Source organism: Oncorhynchus masou, chromosome 1, assembly GCF_036934945.1.
Source record: "Oncorhynchus masou masou isolate Uvic2021 chromosome 1, UVic_Omas_1.1, whole genome shotgun sequence".
In the NCBI taxonomy this organism is placed as follows: Eukaryota; Metazoa; Chordata; class Actinopteri; order Salmoniformes; family Salmonidae; genus Oncorhynchus; species Oncorhynchus masou.
Window position 1 is genome coordinate 15,783,373 of NC_088212.1, and position 17,951 is coordinate 15,801,323.

The following is a 17,951-nucleotide window of genomic DNA, read 5'->3' on the forward strand; positions in this document are numbered from 1 at the left end:
CCAGAATCCTCTAGACTTCTCAATCACAATGAATGAAATTGAAGATAAAATCCTAACTTTAAAAATAAAGGAATGCAGACCAGAGAATATCAGTAATGAAATGGTGAAACTGAGCAGCCCTAACCTGGTGGACGCAACTGCTTAAATTATTTATTAACCTAATACTGGTAACTGGATGTTTCCCTGTAATGTGGAATGAAGGTTTATTACACCCATTTACCAAAAAGGAAACGAATTTGACCCCAATAACTACAGAGTGTGCAGTAATCTGGGGAAAATATTTAACAGCATCATGAATACCAGAATTCTTAGCTTCCTAAAGAAGCACAATTCCCTGAACAAATGTCAAATTGTCTTCCTCCCCAAACATCGCACCTCAGATCACATTTACTTCCTCCACACTCTCATGAATCTAAAAATCAAAAGGAACACAAGAAACAAGAACAAAGATGGACACTAAACAGTACATTTAGAAAAAACTTCAACCGTGATCTTTCAGAAGAAAGTAATTTCACAGGGAAACCACTACCAGTTACCAACAGCAGAACTACACTAAAGCACAATACCAGCTATAATGACCTGGCCTGGAGATAAACTAAAATGGGAGTTTCAGCCTGGCTGAAAACGCTCTGCATGGAAAAACCAGAAGAGCGTGTTATGCTATCAATTACAAATTCAGTAATATAAATATCCCTATTATGTTGTCATTCTGACCTCAATACTACTGTATGGTAGCAAAGTGCGTGGACCCATCTCCGATCCTGACTTCAGCAAATGGAAAAAAGTCCCCATTGGAAAATTTCTGTTAGAATTTATCAAAAGTATTTTAGGTGTACTTTAAAACTAAACTTGATCGTTGTCATTGGCAGGATATCTAAGCCTCCAAGATGTAAGAGGAAGAAAACCCCTCTGAGAATACTGACTGAGCGACCACAGTCTGGAAATTGAAAGAGGAAGACACCTTAAATCTTGGCTGCAAAGAGATCAGAGAATATGGAGGTATTGTGATTTACAGGAGCTAGAAACTGAGATGCACTTTCCTTTGTTCCTGCCCAAAATATGACAACATAGGGGAAACATATTACACAGATTTAGAAAATGATATACCAAACATTAGACAAATCCCTGATGTGCATAAACTCCCCATCCTGCTTGGAGAGGAGGAGCAACTGCTAAGCTGGCAGCTACATTTGTCACCCTGTGACACACACAGAGATGGGATAGACTTTGCAGTTGTTAGTGTTTTTGTTTTGTTTCATTGTGTTATGTTTGTCGTTTCTTTTCTTATTGAATCATTTTTACTAATTTCATTTCTATACATACTTAAGACAACACCTCATGTATGCACTCTAAATACACATGAAATAATACATCAAATAACATGTAATACACTCCTCCATACACACACACAGCTATGTCTTACTATACTTGTGACCAACAATTGATTCTCATTCAAAATCCTATTTTGCCTAACCATAAACCTAACCACAACACCTAACCCTAATCTTCACCCTAACACCTAAACCTAAAATGGGCCTTTTCACAAGTGAGGACCGGCAAAATGTCCTCACTTCGCATAATTTTCGTTGGTTTACTATTCTTGTGAGGACTTGACACCTACATTCCATAGGCAAGCTCATTGTGCCTGTCCAATGTTGTTACACATATGCACTGCATAATCTCATTTTTTATCTGAATCAGAGAGCGAGAGCGAGAGAGAGAGAGAGGGGATTTAATCCTCCCAGAATGAAGACTTAGCTCAGAGACAGAGAGGATGGAGACAGAGATAGAGAGTGAGAAAGTGTGAGCGTGAGGGAGATTAAAGGATATAATCCTGCCAGACAGAAGAGCTTCAGGGCTCCAAACTGAGCTCAGAGACAGAGAGGATGGAGACAGAGACAGAGAGGATGGAGACAGAGACAGAGAGGATGGAGACAGAGAGGATGGAGACAGAGACAGAGAGGATGGAGACAGAGACAGAGAGGATGGAGACAGAGACAGAGAGAGACAGAGAGGATGGAGACAGAGAGGATGGAGACAGCTATGGACAGATATCCTCTGAACTGAGAACATCAGATGGGGACCAACACATCTCCGGGACAGCTTTCAGCCCGTGGCTGAAGTGACTGGTTGTAGTGACTGCAGTGCTCAGTATGGCAGAGGGAAGGGCCTAGACCAGGCGTCCACAGCTCTGGTTGTTGAAAGCCACACCCACAGTCCTGCTGGTGACTGATTTCTACCTAGGAAAGCAGGTGTGTACACTCTCCAGACAAACTGAAACATCAGGTGTCAGTGTCACCAAAACCAGAACACAAGAGTCTGAGGTGTGACGCTGTTCAAGCACTATATCCGAACAAAGCAGAGCCACAGTCATTCTCACATGGGCTCGACTTTCATGTGTCTTGGACTGGCCATTCATCAAGTGGACACCAGTAGAGCTGGGGGTAAAGTGGACGGGCTCAGAACCTGAAGTCAACAGATGAACATATCTGGGAATCTAGTTGATCCATTTCAATATGAAGAGGCCCTGTTGAAACACTTACCACCCTGACAAGAAGCGATGTCAATGTCATGCCTAGTGGTTATGGAAAATGACACATGCTGATTATGACTAATAATGAGAAAATGCATCTGTCAGTTCTCCTGTAGTTTGTCGGTCTGCCCATTTCACATGTTCAAGTAGATAATATGGGGTACAAAGAATAGATTTGACAATTTTCTGCTACATCAACAACCCATTCAGTTTAGTTGACAGATTCACTGACACATTTTTCATGCCTCTGAATGCATTTGTGAGGTGTGCAAAGATACGCAAAGAAATGGGACTCCTAGGAATCTGAATGTTTAATTATACATCTAGCAGATCTTCATTATACAAACAGAACACAATATCATAATGAGCCCTTCATATAGACCTGTAAAGATGATCAATGACACTCAACTGTGTCTTCTATGTCATGTACACCCAGACTTCTAAAATCCAATGGACAATATACACTGTGTAGTTACTGAAAATGTCCCACTTATTTTTGCCCTTTTCATGTAATACATTGTGACTCTCAGAACTTGAAGTGAATCACTACTGCTCTCTCTCCAAATGACATTGTGAAATGATGAGTGTTTAATGCTGTGGCTTGTTTTTTCCCATAAATTCTCATTTAATTTAGAAAGTGTTAGCTCAATCCTGAGCTCGGAGAATCATTTAAAAAACTTGAAATGTTGCAGACCGCGTGCACATACACACACACACCAGCATTTTTGGGTCCCTGCACAGCAAGGCCAAAGGCCCACAATGTTCTATTTAGTCTTTAAGGAATTGAATGTTCTGAGAGATATGAGGAAACAAAGGTTTAATATAGGCTGAAAAATCTCAACATTCAGCCAAAACCTAACCCTACAAAAGACACTGTTGGGAGATCTGAAAAGCCACAGTCAGTCAATTAAAATATAATAATACAATTGGCAAAAATATTAATCTTTCATTTACAATCTTTGGGTACTATGAGATTAGAACGGTTCAGAACTTATGTAAGGCATCACAGCACAGTTGAAATGTATATGGCACATGGAAACCAAGAAAGGGTGGTCTACTGAGATAGGTGGAATGGACAGAGTAACTGAGGGCTGGGATTAAAATCTCATGATCTCTAACAGTTATGATCGAAAACACCATACATCATGTACCTGTATACATGAGTACCTTTTAATGTGTGTTGTTTATATCAAACTATATTTATGTCATTTAATACTGTATATAAAAATACTATGTCTGTAAAATATATGAACAATGTACACTAAGCAGACAAAACAAAGAACACCTGCTCCTTCCATGCCAGACTGACCAGGTGACTCCAGTGGAAGTTATGATCCCTTATTGATGTCACCTGTTAAATCCACTTCAAGCAGTGTAGGTGAAGGGGAAGAGACGGGTTAAAGAAGGATAACTAAGCCTTGAGACAATTGAGATATGGATTGTGTATGTGTGCCATTCGGATTTAAGTGCCTTTGAACAAGGTGTGGTAGTAGATGCCAGGCGCACCGGTTTGTGCTGTATGGTAGCAAAGTGCGTGGACCCATCTCCGATCCTGACTTCAGCAAATGAAAAAAAGTCCCCATTGGAAAATTTCTGTTAGAATTTATCAAAAGTATTTTACAAAAGTGTTCCAAAAGTCCTCGGATGCTATTTAAGTAAAATCTTCACTGCCCACTGCATACCTACTTGATTGTTTAGGTGAAGGTGTCCTATAACACTGTGCCAACTGGCAATTTTATCTGTTGTTTGGATTTTCTTACATAACATATTTGACACATTGGACACAAACGCGAATGGTTATCGAACTCGGCCATTTGCAGCGGTCTCTAGTTTTCTTTCTGTTTAATTATTGAAACGTGTTCCTGGATAAAATGGTGAATTGCACTGACCTGCTATGAGTGTCAGCTTCTCATATCAGGGAAATACTGTCATCTACTGGTCCTCTTTAAAGGTAAAATGTGTCTAGTGTACCATGAATGGCATTTAAACAAGACAGAATCAATCAAATCAAATGGATATAATTTGCAATGCATTGATCAAAGTAATGCATTTAATTTATATTGGTTTAATATGTCAACAACATTTCTTGATCTTGAATCCATTTATTGATCTTGAATCGCATCGCAATGTCTGCATTCGATTCCAAATCTGCCAACTGAAAAACGTATTTTCTCATTTCGCCAACGGATCTCCTTCCAGCAGGAAACCTAATTTCTTCATTTTGATCCTAGTTGGCTTTCATAGGTATGGGTGTCATGGCAACGAAATAAACAAATACTTACCTTCATGACCTAAACGGAGAGAGATTTTCGATGTGATGACTATGACGAGTGAGGAGCTGGTAAGAGCCTGTCGTCGCGAGTTACTATTTTAAGAGCTTTAACTGTACATTTGGTCACATGTAGAAGTGAGGCCGTCTTTATATCACTAAATATGCACGTATCGTGAAATGTTGTATTGGTACTCTTGAATATGAATCCTACTTTTTTTGCCAGGGGGGTTTAAATCGTCACGAGAGAAAAGGGGAAAAACGTCACGGGTAGGCGTGTCCGAGCATACGGCCCAGTCCGAGCATAGAAAATGATGCCTTATGTATCAAAAAGTTACGATGAGTGTAAAAAAAACAACACAAAATAGCAGAATTTGCAGCGCCATATAAGCATACATGGACTACACATATGTCCTCTGCCTCGACGACGATGGCAGTATTATCAGCAGCACCTGTATTTCTACGAAAGAAATGCGTTAACTTATGTAATTTTTCTGTTTAAATTAAATCTTTCTTTAATTTTCTTTTCTCTGCCCCTGCTCTGAAAGCGCCTCATTGTAGCAGCTTAATTTCAATGAAAGTCATGTTTACAATCATATCGCATGAAGCATTGCAATGCAACTCTGTCAGGGTGGAACAGTCTATTATTATGAAATAGTCCATGGGTGTTTAATGACAGTACCACACTACGATTATAAGAATATGAAATATATGTACATTTATGGAAATAAATTATCAATCAATTTTTCGGCTGTATGGTATCATTTATTTTCTTGGAGGCCCTTTTGTCTCACCAATGTGTCCTCATTAAGGCACTGCATCTCAGTACAAGAGGTGTCACTGAGGTCCCTGGTTCGAATCCAGGCTGCATCACATCCGGCTGTGATTGGGAGTCCCATAGGGCGTTGCACAATTGGCCCAGCGTCATCTGGGTTTGGCCGGGGTAAGCTGTCATTGTAAATAATAATTTGTTCTTAACTGACCTGCCTATTTAAATACATTTTAAATAAAACACATTTCAAAAATAATTCACCTGGGCACAGTGCCCAGGCATTCCTTTGCAACTTTGAAGCTTCAAAGGAAGCATTTCCTCAATGGCTGATGGAAATGCCATCTGATGACTTTTGTGTAGAAGGGCTGTAAGTCGCTATGGATAAGAATGTCTACTAAATGACTAAAATCTAAATTCAGATCCTTTTTCTTGAAGTACCCTTCACCCTGTCACCTGAATGCAGTGTGTCTCAAAGATTAAATGGATAAGAGGTCCTTGGCACAGGGGAAAAGTGCACTTCAGTTAGTATGTGTGCCAAATCGCTTACACAAGCACCTGGATGTCAGACTGAGTTGTATACAACAAGTCTACTGTTCTGTAGAGACTAAAGCCAGAAACACTGAGGAGAGGTGGGAGTCGACTCTTGGCTGAATGGACCTCGTCTACAGCAGGGTTCAAAAAGTTCCTATAAAATATAGGCATAGGACCCTCCCAAGATACGCTTTGTTTCCCCATTAGATTTTGTGGAAGTGTAATAATGAGATGGGAATTAAAGGCAATTCATGTTCTGCCACAAGTAGCCTAACATTCACAGCCACAAAATTGAGAGTGGACAATAGGCCTACCATGATGGCGCTGACATCAAAGAAAGTTACCTGACTGGTTGTGCATCACGTCATTGAAACTTGCATTTAGTCTACCTGTCCTTACCGGCCGTTTACGGTAGAGATCCTTTGAACGAATTGGGGGCGATGAAACAATGGAGCCCCATTCATTTTCATTGAAGGAAAGCGAAGAGGGCTGGGACCATTGAAAGCTGAACTTTTGTCGCATACTCCACAATATCGCGTTGCAATTGACCAATCGAAGCTCACTATAGTTTTCTGCACCTACTGGATTGGTTGTTGATACCTAGCACTACCTAGCACCGACATGAGGGCGACGCTAGCATGGCTATCCGAATTAACGTGTTCAAAGGATCTCGGCCATCACACTATGCAACCGGCAGTCCCCTAGCCAGCTAGCCTCACCCTGATGTGGGTGCTAACAAGCTAGCTAGGTAGTGATAAGTATCAACAGCCATTGTCAGACAATCCAGAAGAGGTTGGAAGCTTTGGTGAGCTTTAATTGGTCACTCGTTCAGCTTTCCCCACTTTAGTCCAGCCCTGTTCAAATAACACATTGCTCAAAGGTCCCCTGCCCAAACCGCAACTCTGAAAAGGGTGAAATTGAGGCCCACAATTCAGGGCATTCCTGCATGTGGGCATTCCTGTCAGCCTTAAGCTATGTCTTAATTCTGTGACAGCATATTGGATGACCGTCATTCAGATTCTGTTCACCCAGCACAATGCAACTGTGATAGGTTGAGGCTACCACATGATACTCAAAAATTTCACATACCCATCATGATGTTGCTTCAACCTAGTCTACGAATGAAAGTTTATAACAGGGGCACAGGTCAATAGACAAATTGGAATGATATTGGTGAAAGCCTGTGGCACATTCAATGCCATCTTACACACTCTTGCCTGCATCTAGCTGATCTAGGGTGCAATTATTAGTCCAACAGTTGCAAACAAGTGTTTCTATTGGACAAATTCAGGTAGATTTATCCCAGTTTCGTTTTGTTTGCTACTGTTTAAGCGGAAGGGGGTCAGAACCATGAACCTTCTAGATTTTGAATTGAAGTCAGTGTACCCAGAGGGGGACAGCTCCGGCTACACCGTGGTGCTACCCCAGAGAGTGCTGTTGAGTCTACTGTAGACCTTCATTGCAAAACAGTGTTTTTAAATCAGTTATTTGGTGACGTGAATATATTTTGTGTAGTTTTATCTGCAAATTATACAAATTATGAAACATGAAAAAAGTTATGAAATTCACTGAGTAGGGTGTGATCCCTTCCTCCTCTGAGGAGGCGCCACTGCTGTCAGCCTACAATAACTACCTATGTTTGGAGCATGTATATTGTGTTTAAGATGAGTTCAAATTGCACAATAACAATGGTGATTATCCATAAACTGACACTAACTGCCTTTTCCATTTTATTAAAATGTAAATTAATATTTATTCACAAATATCCTGAAGGTCGTTTTTGGAGATGTGTGGCACAGTGTTTATATTCATGTTAGCCTACTCACGGAATCACTGGCGTTTTTGCGCAACTGTTCCTCCTCTCCAACGACCGAAGATTCTACTACCAGCTTCTCGAAGCATGCAGAGCCGAGAGAGGAGCTCTTCTGATGGGACAGGATTAAATGGGAGACAATGAGTTTCGGGCTGTCATGTCCCGTTAGCTCTGGCTTGCTCGCGGACGCTCCATCGGCCCCCAGTAGCTGATGCAGAGGTTGCCCGGTGCTGCTGCTCCCAGGCGCTGTACCGCCGAGGGACTGGTCAGCCAGGAAAGGCGCCGGGGTAGAGCAGCAGAGATTGGGCTGTGAGGACGAAAAGAAACGGTCTAGCTCTTTCTTTTTTCTTTTAAACATCCATAACCCGGTCTCCTTTTTACTGTCGGGACTGCGACGCCCAGAGCCCAATTTGGGGCTCAAAAACGGTTTGGTTTTGTCTTGGAAATTCTTCCACATCCTTCGTTGGTAGGAAATCGATTCCTGTCCCTTCGTAGCGCTATCATCCTTGGGGTTGTCCTCCATAGTGCTAGTACAGCAACCTGCCAGTCTGAGCGCGCAGCTTAGTGAATGTCACCGTTGGCTAATGATAGGCTACAGCAGTACTTCTACTGATCAATTTCCAGCGGCAAGGAGCCGCATTGACAAAGGGTGTGTGTGTTTTGTTCTTCGGGAGCGCGTCTTCCCGGAATATGTGCAGCTGAAGTGTGAATGTCATGACAAACGTGGTGTGTCGCTGTCAAACAGTAAAATGATGGAGCGGAAGCCGTTGCGCGTGCAATAATTGTGAAGTTCACACAGGCTGTTTGGACAGAACAACCACATTGGAGACAAGTGACAACAAATAAACATACTATGGCTTTTAATAACTTGCTATGCTTTGGTTATCACTATTTACACGTTTTTTCAATTTCATGTAATGAATACTGAACATATTAAAAGCTGCGAAGTGCCTCCACCTGGTCAACCCATGTCAGTGGGTGTAAATTATCTACATGTCCTGATTGCATTGCATAATTGATGCCATTGATTCGTCTCCCTAGGCAGACAGGTTGCCTTCCACATTAACAATGTCCTAGCAACATATTAGTGATGTTGCCCTAGGTCTGGGATTTCTGATATGCTACAGATTATGTTTAGCATTTTGCAAGAGGTTTGTGTAATCAATATCATCCTAATAAATTAAGCCGTTTGATGTCTTACCTAATCCTTTCCTCTCTGCTGTCTGAGAGAAAGGCACTCAGATGACCATTTTGGGTGAGCTCCAGAATCATCACGTTGAACAGCTGCTGGCTCTCTTTGGAAGATTGCCCTAATCTTGCATTGTGTAACTTTAGCTGTGCTGAAACTCCAACCACGATGCCAGGCACCTTATAGTAAACCTCAATATTGTGTGGAATGTGATTCAATATGTCAGTAGGCTTTAAGCAACTTATATTATACCTTATATTACAATTTATATTGCAACTCGTTTAACAACATGGAAGTAATGCTGGTTGTGCGATAGGCATACCCAGTGGAAATATACTATGAATCTCTTTATGTTTCCATCCATTTCTAATGGTTTGTTAATGTTATTTAAGCATTTCTTACTTCAGGGTTACCATACATATCCGCTGATGCAAGCAGATGTTTGACAGAGGTGCATCTGCTTTTTGTCTTCTGAAAGCCCTAAAAATTGCTAAAGACTCCAGCCACTCCAGTCATAGACTGTTCTCTCTGCTACCGCACGGCAAGCGGTACCGGAGCATAAAGTCTAGGTCCAAAAGGCTTCTTAACAGCTTCTACCCCCAAGCCATAAGACTGCTGAACAGCTAATCAAATGGCTACCCAGACTATTTGCATTGACCCCCCCCTTTTTTTTTACACTGCTGCTACTCGCTGTTTATTATCTATGCATAGTCACCTTACCCCTACATACATGTACATATTACCTTGACTAACCTGCACATTGACCCGGTACCGGTACCCCCTGTATACAGCCTCATTGTTGTTATTTTATTGTGTTATTTTTTTATTATATTTTTTACTTTAGTTTATTTCGTAAATATTTTCTTAACTCTATTTCTTTAACTGCATTGTTTGTTAATGGCTTGTAAGTAAGCATTTCGCGGGAAGGTCTACACCTGTTGTATTCGGTGCATGTGACTAATACAATTTGATTTGATTTGAATTCCTGTAAGATTCCTCATTAACACGTGTCCCTTGGCCTCATCTCAACATTGGAGTCTGTATGACCTGGATATCACTCTTCTTGCATATGTACACAAACCAAGTCAGACAGGGTCGCTCTATCTATCTATCTATCTATCTATCTATCTATCTATCTATCTATCTGTCTGTCTGTCTGTCTATCTGTCTGTCTGTCTGTCTGTCTGTCTGTCTGTCTGTCTGTCTGTCTGTCTGTCTGTCTGTCTGTCTGTCTGTCTGTCTGTCTGTCTGTCTGTCTGCCTTCCTTCCTTCCTTCCTTCCTCTTTTCCCCTCTTATCTTTCTTACACACACTCTTTAACACACACATTGCTTTTACACCTAGATGATGGCATTAAAATGGGGATTGTGAGGAACAATATTGTATCTGGTGCAGTTTCACTGCCAATAAATGACGGACAGGCCAAGGAGGCCAAGATTTATTGGTGAGGGAATTCAGTATCACTTGAGGACATTGGGGATATGAGGTGAGACACAGGTTGATGATCTGATGAACTGCTTGTTCATTTAGTGGACCTGAAGCACATCACCTTCAACCCCTATCACAATTGACACACTTTAAAAATAACCTATATACTTCATCCAAACTGCTACAACTTCAACTCACATGTAAAGGTTGTTTCTCAGACTATGGATGGTGCAGAGACTTGGAGACAGACTGGCCTTTTCTCGATTTGATTTGCTCAACTTTTGCATCCTCTGCTCCGTCAAAGTTAATCGAGGAGGGGTGGCGAGGAGAGTGAACGTGGATGTAAATGTGCTTGTATGAAATGAGAAACTCATTTTCCACTCCGTGTTATCAGGAAAATTACATTAAGGGTGGAAACCCCAAATAAATGTATAAAGTGATAAAAACAAATGTATAAAGTTGTGCAAGACATTTTATAGAGAAAAGGATAAGTAGCATATCGTTTTAAAATGTTAGCATGCTTTTCTCCTTCGAGAAAACAATAGCTCATTCAAAAGTGGTGTGGTAGATTTCAAAACTCTTCCATGAAGGACTCATATAAGATATACTTGTGCTTCCTCACCAAAAGGAGGCTATTGAGGAGGGAAGGACCGTCTTCCATTTACCTACTAACAAATTGACACACTCCTTGACCACTCAACCAATTATTGATTTCTGGGTCACGGAGGAGAGCGGACGGAGGAAAGAAGACTATTGCCCAAATGAGAAATCCCCCTGTCTTTCTCCGCGTCCCGTTGGAAAATTAACCACCATCTTTAAAGATGGAGTCTGCAGTAGGGAAACAGTGCCACTGTCCGCCCCATGACCATTGTTATTGTTTTTGTTTTGTTGATAAAGCAGAGGTAAAGAGCATCACACAACGTGGTAAAATGGCCAAGGGTAAAAAATAATCAAATCAAATTTGATTTGTCACGTGTGCCTAATACAAACAGGTGTTGTACAGTGAAATGCTTACCTACAAGCCCTTAACCAACAATGCAGTTTTAAGAAAAATAAGGGTTAAGTATAAAATAGATAAGTAAAAAAATAAAAAATTCTAGAAACAAATAATTAGAGAGCAGCAGTAAAATAACAATGGCGAGGCTATATACAGGGGGTACCAGCACAGAGTCAATGTGCGGTGGCACCGGTTAGTTGAGGTAATTGAGGTAATATGTACATGTAGGTAGAGTTAACGTGACTATGCATAGATAATAAACAGAGAGTAGCAGCAGCATAAAGAGGGGGGGGGGGCAATGCAAATAGTCCGGGTAGCCATTTGATTAGCTGTTCAGGAGTCTTATGGCTTGGGGGTAGAAGCTGTTGGCTCTCAGGTACTGCTTGCCGTGAGATAGGAGAGTAGACAGTCCATGACTAGGGTGACTGGAGGGTTTGACAATTTTTAGGTCCTTTCTTTGACACTGCCTGGGTTAGAGGTCCTGGATGACAGGAAGCTTGGCTCCAGTGATGTACTAGGCCGTACTCACTACCCTCTGTAGTGCCTTGCGGTCGGAGGCCGAGCAGTTGTCATACCAGGCAATGATGCAACCAGTCAGGATGCTCTCGAGGGTGCAGCTGAATAACTTTTTGAGGATCTGAGGACCCATGCCCAAATCTTTTCAGTCTCCTGAGGGGGAATAGGCTTTGTCGTGCCCTCTTCATGAGTGCCTTAGTGTGTTTGGACCATGATTCTTTGTTGGAGATGTGGACACCAAGGAACTTGAAGTTCTCAACCTGCTCCACTACAGCCCCGTCGATGAGAATGGAGCGTGCTCAGTCCTCCTTTTCCTGTAGTCCACAATCATCTCCTTTGTCTTGATCACGTTGAAGGAGAGGTTGATGTCCTGGCACCACACGGCCAGGTCTCTGACCTCCTCCTTATAGGCTGTCTCATCGATGTCAGTGATCAGGCCTACCACTGTTGTGTCATCTGCAAACTTAATGATGGTGTTGGAGTCGTGCCTGGCCATGCAGTCATGAGGGAACAGCGAGTACAGGAGGGGGCTGAGCACACACCCCTGAGGGGGCCCCATGTTGAGGATCAACATGGCGGATGTGCTGTTACCTACCCTTACCACCTAGGGGCGACCCGTCAGAAAGTCCAGGATCCAGGAGTAGAGGGAGGTGTTTAGTCCCAGGGTCCTCAGCTTAGTGATGAGCTTTGAGGGCACCATGGTATTGAAAACTGAGTTGTAGTCAATGAATAGCATTCTCACATACGTGTTCCTTTTGTACAGGTGAGAATGGGCAGTGTGGAGTGCCATAGCAATAGCATCATCTGTGGATCTGTCTGGAAGGAGAGTTTACAGTCTAGCCAGACACCTAGGTATTTATAGTTGTCCATATATTCTGCAGATGTGGCCAGGGCAATAAATTGCAATGTCCGTACTGTGAGACACCTATGACAGTGCTACAGGGAGACAGGACGGACAGCTGATGTGTAACAACACCTGCACAGGATCGGTACATCCGAACATCACACCTGCGGGACAGGTACAGGATGGCAACAGCAACTGCCGAGTTACACCAGGAACGCACAATCCCTCCATCAGTGCTCAGACTGTCCGCAATAGGCTGAGAAAGGCTGGACTGAAGGCTTGTAGGCCTGTTGTAAGTCAGGTCCTCACCAGACATCACCGGCAACAACATTGCCAGATAGGACTGGCAAAAAGTGCTCTTCACTGACGAGTTGCGGTTTTGTCTCACCAGGGGTGATGGTCGGATTTGCGTTTATCGTCGAAGGAATGAGCATTACACCATGGCCTGTACTCTGGAGCGGGATCAATTTGGAGGTGGAGGGTCCGTCATGGTCTGGGGCGGTGTGTCACAGCATCATCAGACTGAGCTTGTTGTCATTATAGGCAATCGCAAAGCTGTGCGTTACAGGGAAGACATCCTACTCCCTCATGTGGTTCCCTTCCTGCAGGCTCATCCTGACATGACCCTCCAGCATGACAATGCCATCAGCCATACTGCTTGTTCTGTGCGTGATTACCTGCAAGACAGGAATGTCAGTGTTCTGCCATGGCCAGCAAAGAGCCCAGATCTCATGGATCGGAGCATGACCTATTGGATTGGAGGGTGAGGGCTTCGGCCATTCCCCCCAGAAATCTCAGGGAACTTGCAGGTGCCTTGGTGGAAGAGTGGGGTAACATCTCACAGCAAGAACTGGCAAATCTGGTGTAGTCCATGAGGAGGAGATGACAAAATTCAGAAAATGGGCCATTCTTACAGTATTCTCTCTGTCCACCAAGTCAGAACTGTAGGATAAATAAAGAGGTCATATAAGCAGACAATGAAAGCTCTTACAATATTCAATGACGACATTTCTCTAAAACAGGCTATAGGCTACATGTGTATCACAAAGTTATGAGGGGGAAAGGGACCAACTTATTAGGGTGAGGCACATGGACTACTAACAGCTTGCTACACAACATACATTTAGTATTACTTTCTTAGCTACAGTATACATATCTCCCTGTCATATTATATTACATAAAGACATTTTTGGACTCACCTTGTTGTGCTGTGGTCACTTGAACAGGAACGTGGCGCAGCGGTCCCTATTGTGGTCACATTTTGTCATCAAACTTTGTCATCGAAGTCTCGCATTCTCTAGATTTATGGTGCTTTCAAGACAGCTGAGAACTTTGGAAAAAAAACAAGGTTGAATCATGATGTCAGTGATCTTCAGGTCGAAGAGGGCCGAGTTCCCGACTTGGAATTCCAAGTTGGATGACCATTCAAAACAAATTTCCCAGTCGGAGTTCCCAGTTGTCTTGAACTCACTGAAGTCGGAGATTTCCCAGTTCCAAGTTTCTAGTTGTTTTGAACACGGCAGAAGTCATGCTGGATTGACAGCATGGCCAATGTATTCAACCTTTCTGGCCCATGGCATGTGATTGTTTTCCCTTTTAAGCTAGGAAAAGAGACCCTTAGACAACACACCCACGTCACTGAATAGCAGGCTAGTGATTGCTTTGCAACGCTTGAAGGCTCAAGGTCATTGGCCACAGATAAAATGATGTCAAATCACGTTATATCTACAGTATCTGTGATTGGACTGATCATGTAAATATCATAATGATTCCTTACAAACCTCTCATTGTTGAATTTGCGAAATTGTAGTGTAATGTTTATGTGCAATGGCCGATGAGCACTGATACGTTTTATCTATAATTTCTCTTCATATGAAAAGGATTTGCCTGTAGACTGTCAACATGATTCAGGATGATGACTGCTTGTCTAGCTTGCTAAGATTTTGAAAGTATGATGTTTACATCAGTTCAATGTGTTTTATGTCTCTATTTTGGGTTTGGTCAGGGTGTGATTTGGGTGGGCACTCTATGTTCTATTTTCTATGTTTTTGTATTTCTGTGTTTTGGCCAGGTACGGTTCTTAATCAGGGACAGCTGTCTATCGTTGTCTCTGATTGGGAATCATACTTAGGTAGCCCTTTTCCCTCCTTTTTGTGTGGGAAGTTGACTTTGTTTGTGGCACATAGCCCTTAAGCTTCACGGTTGTTTTTGTATTGTTTATTGGTTTGTCGGTGTCATCCTAATAAAAAGGATTATGTACGCTCACCACGCTGCGCTTTGGTCTACTTCATTCAAAGACCGTGACACAGGCCTTGATCAATCATCTGAAGTGGTAGCAACATAAGAGTGGGCCGTATAGGAGAGTGAGGTCAGAGACAAAAGAGTGTTAAGTGTCTCTCTACGTGAGTCTATCTCTCTCTCGCTCCACCGGATCAGGCTGATTTGATTATACTGCACTGAGCAAAGCCTCACTGAATCTCATTCAGAGCTTATGGCTTATTCCTCATAAGTAAGCAGACATGTTTATGACATTCAATAAACATCAATGAGTTCTGGAACGGTTGCCAATCGTGCTGCTCAGATAAAGAACTGGCGTAACAGAGTTGTGTGTATGAAATAGATAGCTCCAACAGAGAAAAACACAATAATGCCCTCATGAACACAGGGGACATTGTGAAATTAGTTCAATACCAATGTTTTTTTTTTTTTTGACAAAATATTTGACATGACGCTATCTGAAATTAAAACTATAAATGATCACCTAATTGGTATATGTGTAAGAGAGAGCGAGAGAAGCAATAGGCCAGAATCAGAAATTGACTCCTCTACATGGAACAATAGAGGTGATAAGAGGTGATAAAGTTCATCAAACTGGCATACTGTCATGCTCAATATTCCCTGAGTTTATCTGCAAGGGCGCAGCCGTGTGATATGGAGTGAGTGCAGCTTGACACATTTGAATGGTTCAACGAGTGATTGTTAATGTAAATGGATAGTCGTGAGGCATGACGATCTCTAGCAATAGCCTACATGAGGTGGGATAGGCCTATCTGCTGTTCTTGTAAACAAATACAACTTAGAGTGAGTACCAGGTAAACAACAATGTGAGATCAGTGGGGTGAGAAAAGGAGTTATCATAAATATACGTTATGACAGAGAAATATCATTGTATTATGTCAGAGAGCACAACAAATCCGCTTGCACTGATGTCGGTTGAGGGATGACCACTGTAAAGAAGTGACACCACATGTCTGAAGAACATTTGAGAAATATATGTATTTCAAATAGATGAATAATGACTGTTTTTTGCAATATAGCCATTATGACACACATTTCCTAAAAAAGTCTTAAAATGTAAAAAAGTATCCTTAAACCTCTCATCGCTGCTTTCCACAAAGTGCTTCATCACCAGCACAGTGGGAAAGCTAGGTGTTGACACAATACATTTAGCTAAAGCACTGTTTGTGTTGTTAAAAGTGCTTGACAATATCAATCAAATAACCATAGAGCTATACAGCACACACTACGGGGATCTGAAAAGAAGCTGCTAGTGTGAGTTCATTCAAGGTAGAGCTTTACATCAATGTTCAAAAGGTGCCTTGTGGTCATAAAGATGTATGTGAACAATTCAATGAATTTGCATATCCCTAGTGGAGTGTTTTCCCCCGCATTGCTGATTATTATCTCATGCATGGTGAAAACACATTTGGGTTATTCATATGAACTGTGTACTTATTTAGGCAACTATAATTGCCTTGCTTGTATAACATTCTAATCTGTCTAAACCATGGATGGGCAACTTTGATGGGGGTGAGGGCCACAAAAAATATGAACTCATTATGATTGTCCCTAGCCTTTTGGGGGCCTTAAGCAGAATTCTTTCTCTTTCTTTAAAGTGGACAATATTTTTAGTGTTAGCTATTTTCCTGCATTTCTACACATTTTGCCTCAGGGCGTAGAAATAATGTTTCCGTTATAAGCAAGATTCATGCAATTCTACACATTATCCATGGGGAGGAGAGAAAATGTTGAAATTGTATAACTCATTTCATGCAATTCTACACATTTTGCCATAGGGTGGAGAGAAATGTTAGCCATTTTTAACATGGTATCTGAGTGAGAGTGACTATCAAAATCAATTTGACCATGATTACTACATGTTTAGACAGCTGACTAGATTTAGCAATCTAAAAAATGTTAGCTGACATGGGCTAATTGTTGACTCCATGAAACTTTCTGCATGGTTGCCAGAGATAGTCAGGCCAGGGTCCTCATTTATAACCATTGTGTATATGTAACACTAACGCCCAGACACACCTACAGTGTCATAGAGCTAAATGGTATGCAGCATCATCTGGATGTGTTCAACATCCACCTTCTTCTACCAAGCAATCTACGCACACAGTTTGATGAATACGTTTAATAAATCAATTGTATGCACCACACACACAACGCACTGCAACTGCCTCTGCAACACAATGCTGCAAGGCATTAATGTACTTTTGGTGTACCAAATTGCAATAACACTGTTGGTGTGATGCCTCGATCACACCGACAGTTTACATTTTGGTACACTAGAAGTACATTCATTTCCAATGGAACGCTGCGTTTGCCTTGCAGCATTGTGTTGAAGAAGCAGTTGCAGTGCGTTGTGTGTGTGGTGCATACATTGGATATATCAAACGTAGTGTTGCTTGAAAACTGGAGCATATTTTGGGGCCTATTTTGTGCATATGCAACGTTTATATATGGGCCCCAGGTGGGAGTGCACTGTATTGTAATGGTAAAGACAGCTGTCTTTCCTGTCTCATTCCAGCACTCTCAGGTGTGTTGCCAGCATTGCCAAGCTGTCTGGTGATGTGAGCGCCAGGGCGCAGCAGATCATCAGGCCCCAACAGGAGGTGTCAGAGGTCAAGTCAGGCCTGGGAGAGAGATTGGGAGAGATGGACACCAAGGTGAGAGACTCTAATCAACCGAACTGCTTGTAGGTCACACTCAACCTGACCAAGCACGTCACAAGAAGATGCATGAAGGTATCTCCGTTTCATTTTATCTTCCTT

The 17,951-nt window shown here is 42.1% G+C and overlaps 1 protein-coding gene across 1 annotated transcript in view; it reads right to left on the minus strand.

Moving 5' to 3' along the window:
* The window catches only part of LOC135520375 (multiple C2 and transmembrane domain-containing protein 1-like), a 268,937-nt gene extending 260,302 nt beyond the window's left edge, over positions 1-8,635 (minus strand). Inside the window, exon 1 of the mRNA XM_064945916.1 lies at positions 7,932-8,635. Within this exon, the coding sequence (XP_064801988.1) occupies positions 7,932-8,441 (510 nt within the window). The 5' untranslated portion in view covers positions 8,442-8,635. The remainder of the gene's footprint in view (positions 1-7,931) is intronic.
* Positions 8,636-17,951: the final 9,316 nt, after the last annotated feature.